This window comes from Porites lutea, chromosome 1 (genome assembly GCF_958299795.1).
Source record: "Porites lutea chromosome 1, jaPorLute2.1, whole genome shotgun sequence".
Lineage (NCBI taxonomy): Eukaryota > Metazoa > Cnidaria > Anthozoa > Scleractinia > Poritidae > Porites > Porites lutea.
Genome location: NC_133201.1, coordinates 24148537 through 24170371, shown reverse-complemented (window position 1 = coordinate 24170371; position 21835 = coordinate 24148537). Strand labels below are relative to the sequence as shown.

At 38.3% G+C, this 21835-nt stretch overlaps 1 protein-coding gene across 1 annotated transcript; it reads left to right on the top strand.

Moving 5' to 3' along the window:
- Positions 1-1528: 1528 nt before the first annotated feature.
- Positions 1529-3133, top strand: LOC140926701 (uncharacterized). The gene has a single exon (XM_073376413.1). It carries the CDS (start codon positions 1529-1531, stop codon positions 3131-3133), a length of 1605 nt encoding a protein of 534 aa, XP_073232514.1.
- Positions 3134-21835: the final 18702 nt, after the last annotated feature.

Sequence of the window (21835 nt, the reverse complement as noted above, 5' to 3'; positions counted from 1 at the left end):
TCAATGGGGTGGTGGCTTTTACGGTTATCGGCTAAAATTTTGGCTCTTTTACCGCTATCGGTTAATTTTTTTCAGTTACGGTTAACGAAAAAGTTAAAAATTAACTTCTTTTGTTTCAAAAAGTTAAATATTAACTAACCCGTATTTTTTTGTACCTTTAAATCAAAATAAAGGTCTTCGGATCATCTCGGGATGAAAAAAGCTATTCTTTTGAAAAATGTCAACATTTGATAGATCATACTTTTTATAAAGTATTCCACTTCTAATATTATTTTACACATAGAAATGTCAATAGTCAATTACAGCGGTGATTATATGGGCGTGAACACCTAAAATATGTCTGGAATGTTTATGTTGCAACCAATCACAGGGGAAATCTTCACACCACAGAAACCACAGGCAACGAACGGTTTCCGATCGGTCATGGAACAAATTATTTTCGTTTTGTTTAAGGATACAAACTGCCTTATTAGGAATTTAAAACACCGCTGTTCCCCAAGATCAGTGCCGAGGACCGCATCCAGTACATCGTTTGATTTTAGAAAGAAAAGTGTTAGAAGCCAACGCGACGCGACGGCGACCAGCTTTCCATGTAACGACATATCACATGAAGACAATAAAAAATGAACAATCGTGATGTTTTCGTTTCTGATAGCACAATCCTTGCTAATATTTTTTTGTAGAACAAGGGGATTCGATTTGTGTGAACTAACGATTGAACCTTCGAACTACTATCTACTCCCGACGATCAGGCGTAACCACCGATTTCGATCGTTACAAAAAGTTTGAAAACTCGCGCGCCAAACCGTCGCGTGCGTAGGCTCGGCACATCGGCTTTGTAATTTACTTCAAAATCGCTCAAACCTGTATTCTTCGCTATTATAGCAAATACTGTAAACAAATAGGAAGGAAAAGCAATTGTTTACTTGTAAAAAGACTGAATGTTAAAACAAAATGAAAATAATTTCTTCCGTGACAGATAGGAAACCGTTCGTTGCCTGTGGTTTCTGTGGTGGGATGATCTCGTCTGTGATTGGTTACATCACAATAAACATTCCAGACATGTTTTAGGTGTTCACGCCAATATGATCACCGCTGTAAAAATAATCTTTGTGAAAAAGCAAAAGCAGACATACAAACGCCCAACTCAAGGCCGGGGCGCGACATTCATTAGAGGATGTTAGCATCGACAACGAGTACGAGTTCTAGAACGAGATCAGCGATTTTGCGTACTGCGCATCCGTTCTGCGCATCTCTACGTTTTCAAGCCGTCCTGTCAAGTTGCACTACTACGAGTTCTCACCAAAAACTCGAAGTGGGTAGAAAGACTGGGAAGAGCTGGTTTTCAAAGGTAAATTCCGATCGTTTAATGCAGTTTCTTTTCGTTTCTAACCTCTCTTTATCATCTTGAACATTCCTTATATTATGTTTTATGTAAAATACTGCTTTAAGCTGTGACCAGTGCGACTCTTGGTGCCACATAAAATGTGGCTATGTTACTCCAAAGCAGTACAGAGAATTCCAACAGATGGACAGTCTTAGCTGGATTTGCCCACCCTGTTTACTATCGGTTCTTCCCTTCGCTAATACAACATTGAACTCGACACTTAACTCATCCACTGACTCTGATGACACAGGTTCGCTGACACCAACTCGAGAGTCGGAGAAAGACCCGTTACAGGATCTCGTAGATTTAAAACGGGAACATCCTAATCAACAACTGTTATTCCATCTAAACATCAATAGTCTGCAGAGCAAGTTCGACGAACTGAAGGTAATTAACTCTGAACTTAAGGCAGGAATCATCGTTTTAACAGAAACAAAGATTGATTCTTCCTACACGAATGCACAGTTCAGTCTCCCGAACTACAAGATCTATCGCCAGGATAGGGCAAAGGGAGGCGGAGGAGTCTTAACCTACATAACATCGCAAATACCTTCAAAGAAACTTAGAGTACCTTTTGTACTTGAGCTGATAGAGGTATTGGCCGTAAAGGTCGAGTTAAATAACACAAATGCAATTATCTTGGTTCTGTACAGACCTCCGCATTGTAGAGGAACCAATTACTATGCAGAGCTGGAAAAAGAGTTCAATGAATGCCTTATGTGGGCCACCATGCAATTTTCTACGGTTATCATCATGGGAGATTTAAACATGGATAAACTTAAGGTAAATGGAAGAGAGGCAAAGCTGCTGAGAGACATTGACGAAGTCTTTGAGCTGACATGTCTTGTTACTGAACCCACACGAATTACGGATACATCGCAGACGCTCTTGGACGTACTTCTGACAAATCAACCGGATCTTTTTAAAAATGCTGGAGTCAGTGATATGGGCCTGAGTGATCATTGTATGGTATATGGTTTTCTCAAGGAAACTGTCAAAAAACACACAGCAGACATCATTACTTGCAGAAGCTTTAAAAATCTGGATATGGAAGAATTCAAAAAAGATCTGGAGGAAGCGGTATGGTTTAAACAAAATGTGACAGAAGTTGATAAGCTATATGATAATTGGTACATGGAATTAATGAGGATTGTGGATAAACACCTGCCATTAAAGAGAGTTAAAGCACGGAAGATAGACGTACCATACATGACGGGTGAGTGGAAGGAAGCCATCCGGAAAAAGAGAAAGTATGCCAAGAAATTCAGTCAAAGCAAAACCAAAGAAAACATGGAGTTAATGAAGAAATGGCGCAATAATGCCACACGATTAAGAAGAAAGGCGATCAAGAATTATTGGAATGCCATATGCGAGGACATGAATAATAACTCAAGAAAATTCTATAACACCTTTACTCCGTTCCTCAGGACCAAATCAAAAAAGGACAAAAGTTTAATCTCTCTTAATATCGAAGGTGTTACACATCAGGACCAGAGGCTTGTGACACAAGAATTTACCAACTACTTTTGTTCGATAGCTGATCACATTGGTGGGACTGACGTAGGGGCTCTAACAGAGGCTCTATGTTATCAACATCATAGTGTCGCGAGCATAAACGCCAGGCACGATCCAAATACATTCAGTTTCAGAAGACTAAATAGGAATGAGGTCCTCGCAGCACTGAGAGAAATTAATCCCCGTAAAGCAACAGGATATGATATGTTAATTACCCCCAAGAGTACTTAAAATGACAGCAGAACTGCTAGCAACACCACTGACTACTATATTTAATCAAGCTATTGAGGAAAATCGTTGGACCAGCGCCTGGAAAAGAGGAGAGTGGGTCCCGATTTATAAAAAGGAAGACCCCCTAGATAAAGTTCATTACAGACCAGTAACTGTGCTAACTGCGGTTGATAAAATCTTTGAGCAGCTAATATGCAAACAACTAAGTGAAAAGTTTGAGCCAATTTTCGATACCTTTTTGTCAGCTTACCGCAAACACTTCAGCCGCGAAACGACCTTGATACGCCTTACTGAAGATTGGAAGCATGCAGCAGACAAAGGGCATGCATCAGTGATATTATCCACGGACATGAGCAAAGCTTTTGACTCATTACATCCAAATTTGTTACTGGCAAAGTTAAAAGCCTATGGGTTGTCTGACCCCGCTTTGGGATTAATGCGATCTTATTTTGATGATCGGGAAAACAGAACAAGAGTTGGCAACTACACAAGTGATTGGAAAGCTGTCAAACGAGGCTGCCCGCAAGGGTCATCCTTGGGACCGCTGTTGTGGAACGTGTATCAAAACGATTTATTCTACACTGGCGTTAAATCTCAGTTGTCTGCCTATGCCGATGACCATCAGATCTACTGCTCCAATTTGAATCTGCACTTAGCTATAGATAGAATTAAGGAATATGGGGAAGAGACATCGAGGTGGTATAAGACAAATTTTCTGCAAGGCAATTATAGCAAATACCAAGCAATGGCTATAGCAAGGGACACACAACAAATAGAGCTAGTGATTGATGATTGCAGAATTAACTTTACCGATGCATTCAAACTGCTAGGCGTAATTATTGATAAAGACTTGAATTTCTCGCAGCATATATCATAGGTCTGCATAAAAACCAGTAAAATGATTGGTGTTCTTCAAAGGCTAAAGAATCTGATCCCGATGAACGCAAAACTACGGATATATAAAACTGCAGTTTTACCCCATCTCACATACTGTAGCTTGGTGTGGCACTTTTGTCGAGCAAGTGACAGAAACAAGCTAGAGAGAATTAATGAGAGAGGACTACGTACAGTCTTCAAAGATCGAGTCTCTCCTTATGGTGACCTTCTTACACACGCTGGAATGACTAGTCTATATAACATGAGATTACAAGATATCGCTATCTTTATGTTCAAAATAAGGAATAGATTACTGCCTTACAACATACTAGAACTCTTCTCGTCATCGCTTTCGAACTACTACCTCAGGAACTCGGACTTTCACGTTGAAAGGGTAAAAACTGTTAAATATGGAAAGCATTCCCTCAGATTTTTTGGGCCATTTTTATGGTCAAAATTAAGTATGAAGGACAGAAACGAGACCTCCTTAAGCAGGTTTAAAGCAAATATAAGGACAAAAGATCTGAGCAAATTAGTTAGTGATAACGCATGCAAAGGGTGCCACCTGTGTGACTCATAATTCATAAACAGGCAGGAAATATCATAACTCGTAGAGTGGATATATTATGAAATTGTATATATAGTTTTTTCTTATTTATTACATACGTGTATTTTTCGAAGCATATTGAATATCGTGTATCTTCTAAGTAGTTTTAGAATAGTTAAATCTTATTGGCTTATAGTATTATGTATATATCTTTCTTATTAATAAGTTATTTAAGTAGTGTCCCCGATTAGTAGGCCTGACGGCAAGCTAGAAGACTAGACACTTAAATAAAGTTGTTGATTGATTGATTGATTTTGAAGTAGAGGAAAATCAACCGAACGCGATATTTCCTACACAGAGTAAATTTGCATTTACCCGGGAAAGTTTCATGTCTCTCCACAGACCTCACAGGCTCACGAAATAACCCCCAAAACTCCCATTATTTGGTCGAAAATACCCCAACAGTCGAAGATAGCAATAAAGAATACTTACTTCTTTATCCAGTGTGGTTGTTGTGTTGAATTTGATGGGTTTTAGCGTGTTTTAAGACCGCGACTAACCATCCTTCGAGTTACCTCGAAAAATCGATTAACAAGCAGTCTTGAACGTTTTTTAGAGTCATTTTTTGTTTTCGAAATTGTTGTGGAAGCGCTACCTCGACTCAAATTTGGCGCCCAGTCATGCGGAATCCCATAATTTTATTTTCTATAAACTCGAACTCGGTGTCATCGCTAACATAGAAAGTTGAGAAAACGACTTCGAGTACGAGTACGGCTTGAAGTCGTTCTCGTACTCGTACTCGTTGTTGACGCTAACATCCTCTATTATAACAGAAATGGCCGTTTTCACACTAGAGAAGGATTATTCGTGTGAGACGGGTTGTCCGTTTGATGATTCGCGTCAGATAGGTAATACGTCTTAATTTGAAAATGGAATGGAATGAAAATGGCATTTTGAATGAACAATCCACCTGACTTTTGAAGACGGGATTATCCGTTCCATATAGCCTGTGTACAGCCGCCCCCTCCCCTCAGAAAAAATCGGAGAAGGGGTGTCTGTGGGGGAGGGGGCGACTGTACACAGAATAGTCTCAGACGGATGATCCATTTCTAGCTCTAGTGTGAAAACGGTCAATAACAAAATTCCCGTTTCCAGTGTTTTTAATGATAGTGAAGGACTGTACGGAACGACTGTCTGCTGTTGCCTGGTCCGTAGGCCTCATTATTCCGCGCGGCTTCTCAGTGCGTTTCGGGTCACGTGGTCCGAGCGAGTTCTCCACCGAAATGCCTTGACCGAGATTGCGTGGGAAGACGCCGCCGTACAGGGACTTAAGGCATAATGTCTACCGTAGCGTCAGAGAAAAACAAGGAAATGTTGTTTATCGGCAACGTGTTTTACAAACATTGACATCTCTGCGTGTTGTTTCACTTGTGTTTCGAGGGCATAACCTCCATAAAATTGCAAATATTAATCCCCAGCAAGAAGCCACACTTTCGCTATGGAAAAAATTAATTCCCCGAGAGAGCGCCGGAAAGGGAGCCTAGGTCTTGGTTAACATGTTGGTCAGAAATCATTTAATAAATTCTTCAGTCGCCATGGTCTTATTGTCGAGAAGTATGGTGCAGCCCTGCGGGAGATGAGATTAGCAATCCAGGCTTGAATTGCACCATCGTATCCTTACATTACTTATTTATTACCTAGTGTTGTATTTCAGATGTATCTCGGTACGTGTGCGCGTACAATTTTATTTTGAGCGCGCGCATTATTTGTTTATTTATTTACTGTTGACGTGTACATTTAGTTCGTTTATTAACGTCTTAATTTTACTTTGCGTTATTTTCCTCACTTATACATTGTCCGTGACTGTGCTCACATGGTGGGTGGCTCCTCCTAAAATGTTCTGCAATTGGTATAGGATTTAATGGAGCCGAAACCAATTGTGGAATTGCACGCATTTTAGGCATCCTACTGATGAACAGTTGCGACACGTAGATATATATTTTTTAGCAACTAAGATAATTTGCAGTCTGTCTACTTTGAATGTAAAAGGCGCTTCGCCTAACGTGCGTACGGAGTCACAATAGCCGTGAAATAAAAAACGCAACCATAAGTGAGTTTCGCACCTTCCTTAAAAGTAGCAAATCTAGGTAACAATTTCTTTTACGGTTAACTCTTTTTTACCCTTTTTACGGCTAACGGTTAAAATTTTTCAATTTTTACAGCTATCGACTAAATTTTTGGCCGTTTTACGCCTATCGGTTAACCCCATTGAGACCCTCCATTAAATCTGACTGAGACACCGAAAAATGGTCATAGTTAAACCTGATTGCTTTAACTTACTAGCACCTTAATTTCTTCTTTCGTGGCCTTTATCTGATTGCCCAAAAAGTACTTAATTAAAAAAAAAAACTTTTAAATTAATACTGACAATGTATGTAGGTTTATATAGAGAGAAAACCGTTGCCATAAAAACCCATAAAACGGCCATAAATCGGCCCGTAGACCACACAGGAGAGACGTAGCACACATTTTAAGTAAGGTAAGCTGTTTTTTATTGAAATCCTTTCATTTTCGTAGGTTACGGAAACGATAGGTTTTTTTCCCATTTTGAATGTTACGCAACAATGCCGATCCTCGCTGACGCTCATAATTCGAACTTGGGCTACGTGTGATTTTACAATTCATTTTGGCCGAGCGCGACCTCGGGTTTAGTTTTGCAAAATTCAAGATGGCGGATCAATGTCAAGCTACCGAAGGTGAACTAAATTTCCATAAAAGATGCACTGAAGCGAGAGAAATCAAAATTTCAGCGGGGAATTTGGAACGCACATACCCTAAAGGATTTAGGCAAGACATTCCACGAACTGAATAAACTGGCTGAGTCAGTTGTAAAAGAGAATTTTGGCTCGCTTCGCGAGCGCACCAATTACTACAGGATCGGCGAGATTGCAATTATTCACCGTCTTAGTCCAAAAATGAGCATAGTACATTCGTGGATGATTTGTGTCGACCTTCCCATGCCACATGAGGTCTTTGATCTCTTGAACAAGGAGATTCTTGGTCTGACACGAGTCACTTGCGGAGGCAAGCTTTCACGATGCCCTTCTTGGGGTGATTCTCGTAACTACCATGTTATTTCGCGTTTTCTCTCGATCATTAGATCGACAAAAGACATGGTATCCCTTGAATGATCGTTTGTGTGGTAAGCAGCCGAAAAAATTCAGCGAGGGTTCTTTCTTTCAGCTATTTCCCGATGAATTTCTTTGTGTTAATTTTGCTGATCTGCACGATGAAAATGGCTGCCCTGTCTCAAGCCAGTGGTAAGCTAAATGGGCAAAAATCTTCTGATCAAGTTTACGTTGGAAGTACATTTGCAGTAGTTGCCTGTAATTTAGTCCTTAGGAACCCGTCAGAATCGGAATTTCTTCGATCAGAAGCCTTCTTGTCGCTGAAGCGGACCATCAACGAGCATGGTTTGAAAGAATTCGGTCATGTTGAAACGCAGACCATGCAGACTGCAGACTGTGCAGACCGTGCAGACTGTGCAGACTGTGCAGACTGAGTGTTATTTTTTTTTTACTTGTACCTTAATTTTCTAGTAAAATTTTTACTATAGTTTCCCGAAGGAGCGAGCACGATGGAGGAAGGTAAGCTGTTTCTTTCTGTAACTGTATTATATTGCCACCATTATTTAATTTTTTTTTAGTGGAAGAAGCTTTTTCAGGTTAAGTGACTTAAAATAAAACCCTTTTCGGCTTCCCACAACGGCTACGAGAGAGACATTTCCTCAATTTCCTTGATTGTTTCAAGATGATCGTCTTTGGTTTCACTCTGTAATTCAAACCAGTGAATTGCCGTCATTTCTTCAAATCTTACAGATACCGATGTCATCGTTGTTAGCTCGGAAGATTCGGGTAAGACTTTTGTTTATGTATTTTTTTTATTCGATTCTCAAGAGTGTCCTTCTGGGTGGGTTTTCACTTGGGGATTGACAATTGTATTTGCTCCATGCATTCACACCAGTAAGTGGTAGTGGTTTGAAACCGACGATCTTGTTCGAGTATCATGGTTCTTGTTTATGCAGCTCCAAAACTAAATAGTTCATTAGTAACCAATGTATTATTTGTACAACTCGATGATGTGGAGGGGTTTAAATGCGCATTGAACTAGATCCCCCGCAGTGTATTTTAGGTAAAATTATTTTGTCTTAATTTTCATTATATATTATCTGTGAGAAGTTTCAAGTCGCTGCCCTTCTTCTCTTAATTCTGACCCTTACGGAACCGCAAAACACGTGGAAATCAGAATACTTATTTTTAGGTAGATATACCGTTGATTTATTTCCACAATTTTTTTTTTTAAAGCAAGGCCCATCTCTCAAACGTCTCAGTTTGATATCCCGAGCTAACAACGATGACATCGGTATCTGTAAGATTTGAAGAAATGACGGCAAGTCACCGGTTTGAATTACAGAGTGAAACCAAAGATGATCATCAATAATCAAGGAAATTGAGGAAATGTCTCTCTCATAGCCGTTGTAGGAAGCCGAAAAGGGTTTTATTTTAAGTCACTTAACCTGGAAAAGCTTCTTCTACTAAAAAAATAAATAATCATGGCAATATAATACAGTTACAGAAAGAAACAGCTTACCTTCCGCCATCGTGCTCGCTCCCGTGCGTGAAAGCGGCGCAGCTAAAAGCACGCGAAACTGCTTTTACATCTGCCGGTAAACATGAGCCTGTGATTTTCTTATTTCCCACCCATGACCCTTGCAGGTACACATCAGTGCACATATGATGGTGATGCACAGTGCACATAATGAAGCAGGAAACTATAGTAAAAATTTTACTAGAAAATTAAGGTACAAGTAAAAAAATTAACACTCAGTCTGCACAGTCTGCACAGTCTGCAGTCTGCAGTCTGCAGTCTGCATGGTCTGCGTTTCAACATGACTGGAAAGAATTGGACATCGATCACAGGCCCTCTCAGGATTTACAATGCATGCTGCGTTAGTACAGACAGAGATTCTAAAAGTGATGAAGGAGAAACTCCCCAAGAATTGAGAGGGGCGAAATTATCTTTAGAAAGCAGCTTCCCGGGAAGCCCGCCAAAATGCTCCACTCCACGAAGACAATGCCCGCCAAAATTTGAAATCCCCCTTGGCCATGTTGACACGTCTTCTTCAAGTTCCTGTGATGACTCCTCGCAATCTGTCGGATCTGTATCGTCAATTTCTTCGAAAGGCATTCTGTGAGCTCGTACCTGAGGAGCTGTGGAACCAGCATGTACAAATGATGTCTGTGCCAGATTGGATGTTGCTTCTTTGTAAGCTACGATTCCTGGCAGATGATCTTAAATCAGACTCGACTTGGAAAAAGCGGGGTGAGTTAGGCACCGACTATTTTTTGTGTTGTTGTTGTTGCTGTTGTTTTCTTTAAGCTTACTAGAACTATCAAGTAATCCCCCTAACCATAAATGAATTGTGGTCTATTCCATTCAAATATCTACTCCCATTCCTTCCCACTATGGATAAGATTTTCTGATGGGGTTGGGGGGGGGGGGGGGGGGCTTTGAACTTTTTTCCGAGGGGATTGACTGTGACAGCACCTTTGATCTTTGGAATATTTCTGAGGGGTGTAAGAAAAATTGGCCATTTCTGTTGGGGGAGGCAGGGGTACTGTCAGTACCTTTGATCTTTTTTTCTTTTCTTTTAGAACTCATCAGACACTCCAATCTTGCTTTCCAAAAGCAACATAAAGACACTTCGGTGTATGGTGTTTAATAAAGTTCGAAGCCTCTGTGACATCACCCAAATACAAGATTTTCCTGGTTATGAAGTTTCTCTTGAAAGTGCCCTAACGTGGATTATCAGGGAGTTGAGATTACATGGTGTGCAGAAAGAAATAATTGACCTAAGCCTCAAACTTGATGGTAGGCCATTTGCAGGTTAGAACACAATCCTTAGTAAATACAGTGTACCTTATTTCCAGATTCCTTTATTGTAGTTTGCAACAACTGTGTTGGATTTAAGAGCAACGGTCAGGAAAAATCGACCAAAATCTCAATTTCTTGGCAAGAGTTGAAAAATCAATTTCTTTCATTTTTTATTCATAGATAGCTGTTAGGCAGATAAGAAACCTAACGTAGATTGTTCCTGCCAAAAGCCTTTTATTTGTGAGAAAAATTAAAAGATCGGTTTTCGCTATCAGAGTCTCAGACTGCCCTAATTTTTAACCTGAAATTCGCTAACATCAACTTTTCTTGCATTTGCAAATGAAGCTGCATGGAGAAATTTGGACACTTTCAATGAACAGAAAAATTCTTCTTCTTCCACTATTTTGAGACTCCAACCACGAAAACTAATATTCTTACTTTTCTCGAAAATAAAAGGCTTTTTGCGAGAACAACTTACATCAGATTACTTATCTACCTAAAAGCTATTTATTGACAAAAAATGAAGGAAATCGATTTTTCAACTCGTGCCACTCGATGGTCGATATTTCCTGACTGTCACTCTTAAGAAAGAAAAACACAGAAACAAAATCAACAGCAAAAGTGGATTAAAAATTATGACACCAAGAGACATACAATAGTGTCCAAATTATTTCTTAACTGTAACTGAAACAAGTTCATCCTAACGAAACCCTGTGATCTTTTATCATGGGTGTAGTCTTGGACTAAGATAACCTTTTTCGTCAGTATTCTTAAACATTTACCATTCCCTATCCATAATTTTCACTTGAAAGATATTCAGTCAGAGACAGTGCAGAGATAAAATAATGTAAAGCGGGGTATATACTATATGGAAGTTTAAAACTTGTTGTCCATATTATTGTTGTCTGTATTAGGGAGTAAATTTTAGAGAAAATACAATGAGCTTTTTGTTGCGACAAATCCATTAAATTATACAGGTGTCTGTATTAAATTGGGGGGGGGGGGGGGGGTAACATCAAAGTGGCAGGGTAAACATAACCAAACACTTTGAACTCTAGGTCATGAAGTGGTGCTTAAAGTTTTTAAATTGCTTCTTTTTTGTTGCCTCTTATTTGTAGGGCACAGTCAGGTCCTAATGGGTGTAGTCCCCAGACACACCATTCCTGTCTAATGAGACAGGTATGTTGTATTTAAATTTGATTGATTAGTCAAATATAGTTATTTGTTTCCAAAATAACTAGTTTTGTTAGTGAAAATTTTTATTGTACCTTTTTGACTGTGTAATTTTTGGTTGTCGACCAGTTATACATGCAAGCTGAAATAATTTGTGGATTTACAACAAATTTATTATATGAGGCCTAAAAGCCCCAGTAAATGATCATTTTTGAAAATTTTATGTAACCGCAAAGGTCTTAATTTATTAGTGGGCCACTCAAACACGATCTTATGTTTTCAAGTCTTTTAAAAGAACTATCTGCCGCAGACTAGACTAGCAGTAGTATTTCATTTTCCTTTTTTTTTTTCATTTTAGTAATAACTTCAGTTTACTGGTAACTTTACTTTTTATTATTATTAGGGAAAACCTAAAAAAGCTGATTGTTAATGTGAACAAACAAAAGGATGCACTAAAGAAGAATGGAATCACAGTGGATGGAGTGCATTATGTTGTGAGATTTAAAGGTAAGTTTCACATAATAATTAATAAGGTATTTTTTAGTACCATAATTTTCAATCCAATGCCTGCATGTACATTGACCTCTTTTTAAAAGTTTATATCTACAGCTATACTTGACCTGAAGGCCCTCTATCTTTTGCTGGAACAAATAGGGAAAGCAGACGTTCAGCTTGGGAAACGAGGAACTGAAGTAGAGTGTTGCTTTATCTGCAAAGCATTGAGGGTATGTGGATATATTCAAAATCTCTGAGTCAAAAAATTCTACAATGCAGGTTTTGACCTTACCATTGACCAACTTACCAATATAGTACTATTAGATTTTCAGTTTTGCTGGCTTAAATTTCTTAGTAAAAACTAGCTATGAATAATGGCTATTTTCATTGTTGCTTTGGGGATGTAATTGCAATCTTGGTCTGCATACAGTTTGTTTGGAACACTTTAGCATGTCCAAGGCCAATATTGGAGAGTAATTTAGTTATAGTTTTGGTTTACCAAGAATTCCTCGATGATGCTTGTTGAGGCATGCAGCCCTTGATTATTCATGAATTTCAGCATTTGTAGTTGTCATTTTGAATTCACAGTAACTTCTAATTATAAAAGGCATTCAAAACAAGGTTATCTCAAAATTAACCTCTATTCAAAAAATTAAATTCCCTGGTATAGTGAGTGAATCTCTTCATCCCAGCATTTATAGCTTATTAAGTATGTTTTCTATAAAAGACTAACTTTTTATATAGACCTCATTTTAGCAATAATATTTTGTAAATTAAGCCTTGCCTTTTGTAAAAGGGGAATTTCCACTGTATGGAAAAGAAAACAAAAAGCTTTTTTTGGACAAACATGGTGTTTAATGCCCCTGTCTATAAAATGTTGGCAATTATCCTTGTCTTGTTTTCCTAGACAGCACATATTATTTTCCCATAATAATATATCACAGTCTTCCTTTACTGTAGGTGTGTCAATGTTGTAGGGGCACTGTCATAAAAGACTGAAAACCTGTCGAGTAAAATACTTGAGTTTGAAATCTATAAAACTGTTAAGTACCACTTCAGGGGAGATATCCCCCACAACTAACAAAAAATAGTGAATCTTTTTTTTTTCTAGTTTCAAAGGCATCCGTGATGACTTAGAGTTCGTTCTTGAAGAGGATTTATCGTCCATTAATCTCTGCGCCCTTCACTGCGAACTTAGAAATACGTACTGAACAGCTGTTGTCATCATTGGGTTTGCTTTCATGCAAAGTGGGTTAATTCACTTGATGAATGTAATGCCGAATTGACAAATTATGGCCCTGAGAATTTTGGCAGCAAAATAACGGTGAAGGTGAAGGAGGCCCAAGAAAGTGCTTTTGAAAAGCACAACATCCAGGTGTCTTCATTTTCAGGTACCTTCTATCTTGTTTCATTTTTCTTATGATTGCTTTCATTCGCTTTATCCACTTCAGGGCTTTTACTTCCGTGCTGTAGCAGCGGCATGAGTTTCATTTGTACAATACCTTGATCCTTAATATGAAAACTGTAACACTGGTTTGTAAATGAAGATGTCATTAAGTAGTGAATTTAAATCCTGTTGTTTCTTTCTGTACTATTTTCGTTCTACTGAACGTGAGTTCCTCACAGGAACTCCTTGCCTCATGACAAATTGAAGTCATATTTTGCTGATCGAGAAAGTGCTAAAGAGGTGCTCCTGAATAAAGTCACATTTTGTAATAATAGAATCAAGGTATGGCTCAGGATATCACATGATTTGAATGTTTCACTTAAACCAGTGCAACACACAATAATATTTTTTGAGTAGTTATATGTAGAAAGATGCACTGAAAAAATGGTTTCTGTTTAAAATATTCAATGAATATTTAATAACTTGTTTTAGTACTATCAGGACATGGCTATTTCAGACATTCACTAGAGGCTTTGGTTCAAAGCGGGAGACTATTACCCTCACAGGTTCAGGTACATGTTACAGTCATTACAGAGGCGTAGGGTGACCATTTTGGAAAGTACGCACACTGGTCCATATGGTCTCAAAAACTTCGAACAAAATAACTTTTTTGCTTTCCTTTAATACACATTTTGGCAGTTTACAGGCTTGTTTACAACGGAACGTGACATTAAAAAAGCTTTCAAAACGTTCTTCTTTGAGCTCTACTGTCACTTTTAGTTTTTTTGCTTGTCGCTCAAGAAGAGAGACCACTTAAAAGCATCAGTTGGAAGAATTACGGCGTGTGCATGTTTGTGTAGATTTTCCGCACGCTTAGTCCTTTGCTGACATTTGCATTTTTCCTTTATTTCGATCATGAGCACGGGAAAGGAATAAACAGAACTTTACACTCAGCATTGATTTACTTTCAGTTGTGAAGAATACCTCTAACATTTGTCATTGAAAACAATACTACATCTGTTTGCTAGTAGTAAGTTTCCTGCAAAATTCCCGTTGATACCGCTCACACGTGCACCCAATAGTTTGCTTCTTACCTGGATTATCGTCGGCATGGTGGGGTCCATGATTTTCCAATTGAGTGACGTTAAAGTAGTCTTTGATAGACTTTCTCGACATTTATAGAGATAGAAAACTAAAAAAAATGAATAGCTTTTGAACAGGAAAACTTTCCAGATAAATCTTGGAAGGGATGATAATCAGTTAGGGTCTATTTTTTGTGGCCTCGCACCTTTGTTGTACACTGATAATTCGCTGACAAATGTGTCGCATGAATTTCCCCAGGCCCCCTCCGTTTTTTTATGAAGAGTTAATGTATTATGGGATCGCCTGAACGCAAGCAAATAAAGAATGTTTCGAATTTGTCACATTCCACTACTCAAACGGTTGTCTTTTTTCGTCTAAAGACAGACAGGAACAAATCTGCACAATACAAGCTCAACTCACGACACTACAAATAGCTTTCACTTATAACAGAAAATCGTTAAAAAAATCCTTGGACACCAGTTTCCCAAGTACGCACGTGCGTATTTGCGTAAAGGACGCTACGCCCCTGCATTATACTATTATTTAAAACCTTTTTCTTCCCTTTGACTGTGATAAACCAGACAGTTTGAATTAATGACTACATTTACATCCATCTACACTGGAAGTTGTGATAGGGTAGCTAGCACTGTTAGTATTAATACAACCCCATGACGTGACCATGGTGTATTAAGGGTACATCATTATTGCATCAGATTACTGCATCCCAACTGAGTGAATGTTCCTTAGCATGTAAAGCACACCCACTGGTTTGTGTTCTTGCATAACGGTCCCCCCTTAAAAAGAATACCCCCTTATACTTAGTGATGTGACTAACTAATCATTTTCCTTAGAAACTAGAAAAGAAGTTCAAAGAACTGGAATTCTGGCAGGGCAGGCTACGTGAAATCGAGGAAAGACATGTGGAGCTGTCAGAGAAGTGTGTTGGTGGGTCGGTTGCTAAAGGCAAACAAGGAAACAAAGGCAGAAGGTGGACAATGCTGATTTTTTTTTTCAGCTATCTGATTATGCAGCAGAAGTGTTCTACTAATTTTTTTTAAAGGTAATCAAATAATCAAGTCTTTTTTTACTTAATTGGAAGACACATTGGACAGTTTTTTGAGAAATAAGATATGGGGCAAAATCCAGACACGTTTTTAAATAGTCAAGCTGATTTTGCTTTTTTGAACAAAATTCTTAACTTTAACAAGTGCATGCAGTTACAAAACACAGGTCACAAGGGAAGGTCACTGCATGCTCTTATAAAAAAACTGAGAAAGGCATGCAGTTTCCCCTTAACTTAAAACACCTCATTTCAGATTGTAATTTGGGCTTTTCGTATAATTATTCATTTTGATTTCAGGTTTACACTGACTGGAAAGGCATTTCTGAAGTTATTAGAAGTAGTGTCTTCGAGGAAGATTAGCAAGACTTAATTGACATTTTTGACATACAGGTATGTGTCAGGTAATTCACTTTTTGTAAGAGCGTAAAGTACCATTTGAAAATGAAGTCCTCTTAATGGAAAATATGCATAATATTGTCTAAAACTATTACAATAACAAATTTAGACAAGAAGTTTAATACAGAGCTCTGTAGTGGCATTTCTTGTAAATCTTTCACCAGACACCAACAATTGAAAGCCATTGCATGATGAGAAATTCAACAATAATTTCCAGTCACTTTAACTGACATTCAAAAACTCTTTAATAATCCATAAAGAAAAAAAAAAAGAAAGAAATGCTTAATGAGTGTCTATCTGATTAAGGTACGGCTAAACCTTACATCCGATTTTTTAGATTAAAAAAAAAACAGATCTAAATATTAGTAAAAGATCTATGTCAGAGATTTTGAAGCCGTTCAAAAAATTTGCAGTCATGTATAATCAGAACCTGGAAATACACTCATGCTGGTCTTTTAAACAATACTTAAAGTTTGATTATAGAGTAAGGTACATACATTATTATTTTAAAAGTAAAATGTTTATTTCTCCTAAAATGTTTAAGATATTCACAAAGTACAGGTCACATTCCACACGTAAGAAGTACATGTCACTGCTCCATAAATGAATTGCCAAACCACACAGATTCCCCTCTATCTAATAGAGCATTTTGTTAAGAGTTTAGGGCTTGCAAACACTTTTAATGCTATTCATTTGTCTGTATCATGGTGAACTGTACTCTGACGTGTGGAAAAGTTACCTGTATTTTAGACCCGCCGTCAGTTACTGCACAGTCTTCAATGTTGATTTTGACAGTTTAACACCCATGGAAATATGCCTTTTTTTTCTTTTAGGGCAAAGAATTGAGATTCCTTTTAAGGGAAGTGTTTATTTGCAACCTGGGCACTAGTGATTATGGCCACATCACCATTGAACATACCAGCATGCTGTTTAGAAACCACCTCAGCTTGAGGGAGTATTCAAATCAAGGCTTTGAGGCAGCACACTCATTAGAGCGTCAGTTACATGTATATTCAAAGGCTACTTCCCATGACAGGCATGCTCAAGTTAGTTTTATATTTTGCTTTTTTTAGTAGTGTATTTTTTTATATTATCATACATCTCAACACTACAGTACTTGAAACTAATATTGTCACCTACTTAAATATTGTTTAATAGAACTAAACTAACAACTCTTTTTATAGAAAGGTTAGGAAGGTCATCATGTCATTTTCACATTGTTTTGTGATACCACAGATGATGGATAGTTCATAAAGATATGAAAAGCTCTTGAATTTTAGCTACCCTCTTAAAAGCTCTTGAATCTAAGTTGAGTCAATGGAAAATCCTTGAAATTTAAATCTTGTTTTGAATATCCTTTAATCTTGAGGTCTTTCATTGTTAGCAAAATAATTTCCTGTTGGAGAACATCCATAGGTATTAAAAATACCTTTAGCATAAGTTTTTCATGGGATACTGCAAACTGTAAACTGCAGTCTGCAGTCACCCATTTGCAGTTTCACTTTGCCTGGATTTTAAACTTTAGGCAGACATTCATTGTTTATCACCAGCTCTAACTAGCACATCAGAGGGTGAGGGTGGTGTAGAAAGCTGCTTCGTGCTTTTAAATGTAAGGCAAAACAATAATATTATTGTTAGTGGCAAAAACATTGCAGTAAGTGACCTACTGCTGTAAGCCCTTCCTGCCATTCAAACTTGAACTGCATTTTGCAAACGTGACCAGAAGACCACTTGACGTTCTCATATTTGAGACCTGTTTGCAGTGTCCCATGCATGAAAAACCTGATCCTAAAGGTCTTTATTGACATACCATATTAGTAAAATATCCGTTTTTGGGAGCTACACTGTACATGTTCTTAAATATTATGTATCTTATTGTGTGAAAACTGGAATCCATTGGGGAAAAAGGCAAAGTCTGGTTTAATCACATGTTCTTGTTGGTATTGAAGTTGTTGGCACTTTTGAATAATCAACTTTATTTCATTATATTAAGTCCAACAGATTTTGCAACATTTCTTTTCTGAAAAGTTGCTGTTCCTGGGGCTTTGCTTCAGAATGGCTATAGAGAGCATCGAAAATGGTGATTATCTTCTAAATGTTTGCCAGCTAGAAATATTATATAATGGAACTTCTTTTTATGTCACTCCCTTAGATGTGTAGTCAAATGTATTCTCCCTCGTTGAGACAACGTTATGTAAAAAACCGAGAGTTGTGTATTCCCATAAAAAGTATATGTTACAAGTCAAATTTATTTTTAGGTTATTTTTTTTAACCTAGTTTATTTTTTAAACCTAGTTTATTTTCAAAATTTTGTTTATACTAGTTTATTTTTAAACCTAAGTAATTTTTCAAATTTCAATGTTTTTCGAAATAACATTTTAGGTCAAGTCTTTATTTCAAATGTTTACCTTTCATGCAAAGTTAGGGGTTTTGTACACATTTGAGTGAGTATAGGGTTAAGCACTTGGGTTAGTGATTAGGGTTAAGCACACTTGGGTTAGTGATTAGGGTTAAGCATTTGTTACGCATATTGGTTAGCTTTCCTGTAAGGTTAGGGTTACTGCACACATTTTAGTGATTAATAGGGTTAAGCACTTATTTAGGAACACAGCTTGCATCTTCATAGACAATAGCAAAAGTGCTCTGTGTGGGGATTAGGTTTATTGACAGTTCTTTCTCAAAGACATTTGGAAATTGCACTGGATAGACCACTTAGTTTGTAGTTAACATCACTCCTTGCAGTAAGCATTTATTCAAGGTAATCTGTGGACACCAGGAATTTTCACAAACACAACTAGTTTTTAGTCATTTATTTTTTGGTGAATTTTGCATAGTAATTATATGTCATTACATTATATTACTGTTCTGCAGCCTTTCTGCATGCAGCAGAAAATGTTATTTCTGTACTAAATTCCAGCTGTTTTTTGCTGTACATTTATTTAACCTATTTGTTGAAATATAAGTTTTCAGAATTCCAAACTTGGTCACGATTTTGGCGTAGTCATTTTCAACTTCAGTTATTTTGCCAATTAAAACATTAGGAGGGGTGAACTTTTGTCCACTGGATCGATTTTAATTGACACATATTCATCAACATGAAATTTTGGACCTCTTTTTCTAGTCTCTTTCATTTTGCTGTTATAGTTCAACTGTCTCTCATTTATATCTGTTTTGAGTTTCTTCCTCTGAGTGTCATTCTCGTCTCCTTCTTCGGTGAAAAGAACCGAACTGATAAAGACAAACTTCCCATTGCCGTTCGTAAAGAAAAACTTAACAATTGGACACATGGATTACTGTGAAGTATTTCCATGCCCGCAAAAGTGCCCGGCGGCTGCCAGTTACAGGTTGAACAAATTGCGCGTGATGTGCAACAAGGTTAATTGTTATAACTGCGTATCTCATGACAACAACAATCAGTCAAAAAAAAACCCTCATCATTGTCTATTTTAGTTCTTATCGTACTTGCTTATTGCTATAGTACTGACCTCTGTATGTACTTGTAACTTTACATGCGTACATGGAAAACGGTCATTTTCTTTAGAAAATGGCACTATGCTTTAGACACTATTTTGCACCCACCTACACCCATTAGTTTCACGCACCCTCCGGTAAGCTAACGTTTAATTTTAGATTTACATAACGATCAACAAGGTTCATTTTTGTAATTAGCACAAGTCCATGGTTTGTACTATTTTACTGATTAATTAAAACCAGGAAATGCTTTTAAAGTGACAGATTTATCAAAATCCCGTTTCAATAGGTCAATGACTATATGGTGGTTCAATAAGCATAACAATAGTTCAAAAAACCGCATAGTTGCCTTTTATTATAGGTAATTATTATTATTATGATTATTATTATTATTACAAGTGATACCGGTAGAAGTAAATTATAATTATTTTACACTACATAAAGTTTAAATAAAGTTTAAACCTTAAAATAATTTGATCAAAAAGGGTTAAAATTTCGTCTTTCTACAGTGCAAGGATGAAGGGCAGAGACTGGAGTTAAAGGAGGAAAGAAAAATGGTATGTGGATGAGGTGAAGACAGTAAAAGCGATAGTAGGAATTGTTGTTGGGACTAGGACAAGATTATTAACAGTGGAATACAAGCAATGGAAGGGTCTCCGAGGTAGAGATTATTTATCGAAGCAAAGAATGAAGAGGCAGGTGAGAGGCGGCCTGTTGATTGTGTCTGAGATTAGAGATACTTTGAGGCTTTTTATGAGGCTTGTCACGGAACGGGATATGTTGCACGAAAAGGACTATATAGCAAAAATAACCAAGGCTAGGGAGGATGAAGATAGTATGGCGTTCCAGAGGGAGTGCCGTGGGGATTCGACTAATCTACATAAATTCACATCAAGAGAGGCTTTTTTGGAAGAACGCGAGACACTAAATTGCGGGGATGGCCTCGTACCTAGAAGATATGGTATTACTGGTGCAAGAGAGAGACAAAGAGAGGTGTAGCAACAAACAGAACTTGCTTTATTGCAATATTCTCATTCAATAATTAATTAACGCATCGTGAAGCGACCAGTAAAATACTCCGCCATGCTTAAGGACGCATCAGTGCACTGCAGGCTCTCCTTATAATTAGAATACACCACGTGGCTTTAATTTCACTGTGTCACAGCCCGACCGCCGAGACGACTTATCCGGGTACGCTTGTAACGGCTTGTCAACCAAAACCCGCCCACCTTCGATTCCGTGCACTTTTAGCTAACGCCAAACCGTCTTTCCTCGACTACATGGTGGAAACAGCGCGGGAATTACCACTTTTGCCACCGGTTTCGGCAGAACCGCCTGCTAACCCAGACCCTCCAGCAGAACCTCTCGCAGAACCGGCGCACAACCCGCGGCTGCTAATCAGTTAATTTCTAGGTTCTGGTACATTTTGCTCGTTCTAAGCTTTAGTTAACCGTTGTACAATGCTTTTCGTGTCTTTTCTCCAACGTTTGGGTATTTGGTTTTCTTGCAAGTTTTGCTACTACCTTGTTTAGCATATTCAACGTTCCACGGGTCCCTAGGGCATAATTTTCGTTTTTCATTTGCCTCCTTTTGTTACTGTTGTTCGTACACTTATTTCATTTTAGTTCGTCCTTTCTGTTTTGCCTTGTTTGTGTTCCATTCGGCTCCGGGAGCCGATTTTGTCTGGAACGAAATATTTTTGTTTGTGTCTGCGGTCCGGGACCGCTCGTCTCCGGGAGCCGGTTTTGTTTCCGAGAAAATAGTTTGGGGTATACTGTCCAAGACCGTTCGGCTCTGGGACCCGGGTTTTTGTTTAAAACCAAGTATTAGTGTATACGTCGGGGACCGTTTGGCTCTGTGGGCCTATTCTTTGTTTGGGACGAATTTTTGTTGGTTCGCCTCCAGGAGCCGGTTTTCTTTTCTTTGGAACGAAATATTATTGTGTTTGCGGTCTGAGACCGTTCGGCTCCGGGAGCCGGTTTTGGTCATGTACGGTTCGGGACCGTTTAGCTTTGAAGGAGAAACAAGGCGTTGACGTTGTCACCGCTGCTCTTACTTTGTTCGCAACGTTCTTCAGAAGCCGCAAACTGTGTATGACCTAAGGAGGCTTCTGCTTACGTCGACGCCCTGGGTCGAGCAGCCAGGTCATCTACCCACGAAAAGGCGGACTATTACGCAGCCATTCAAGGCTTTCAAGGTCGTAACAGTACGCGCCAGTTTAGGCGCCAACGCCATTATGTTTACAGTCCGGTTAATTGCTATAGATGTGGCCTACCA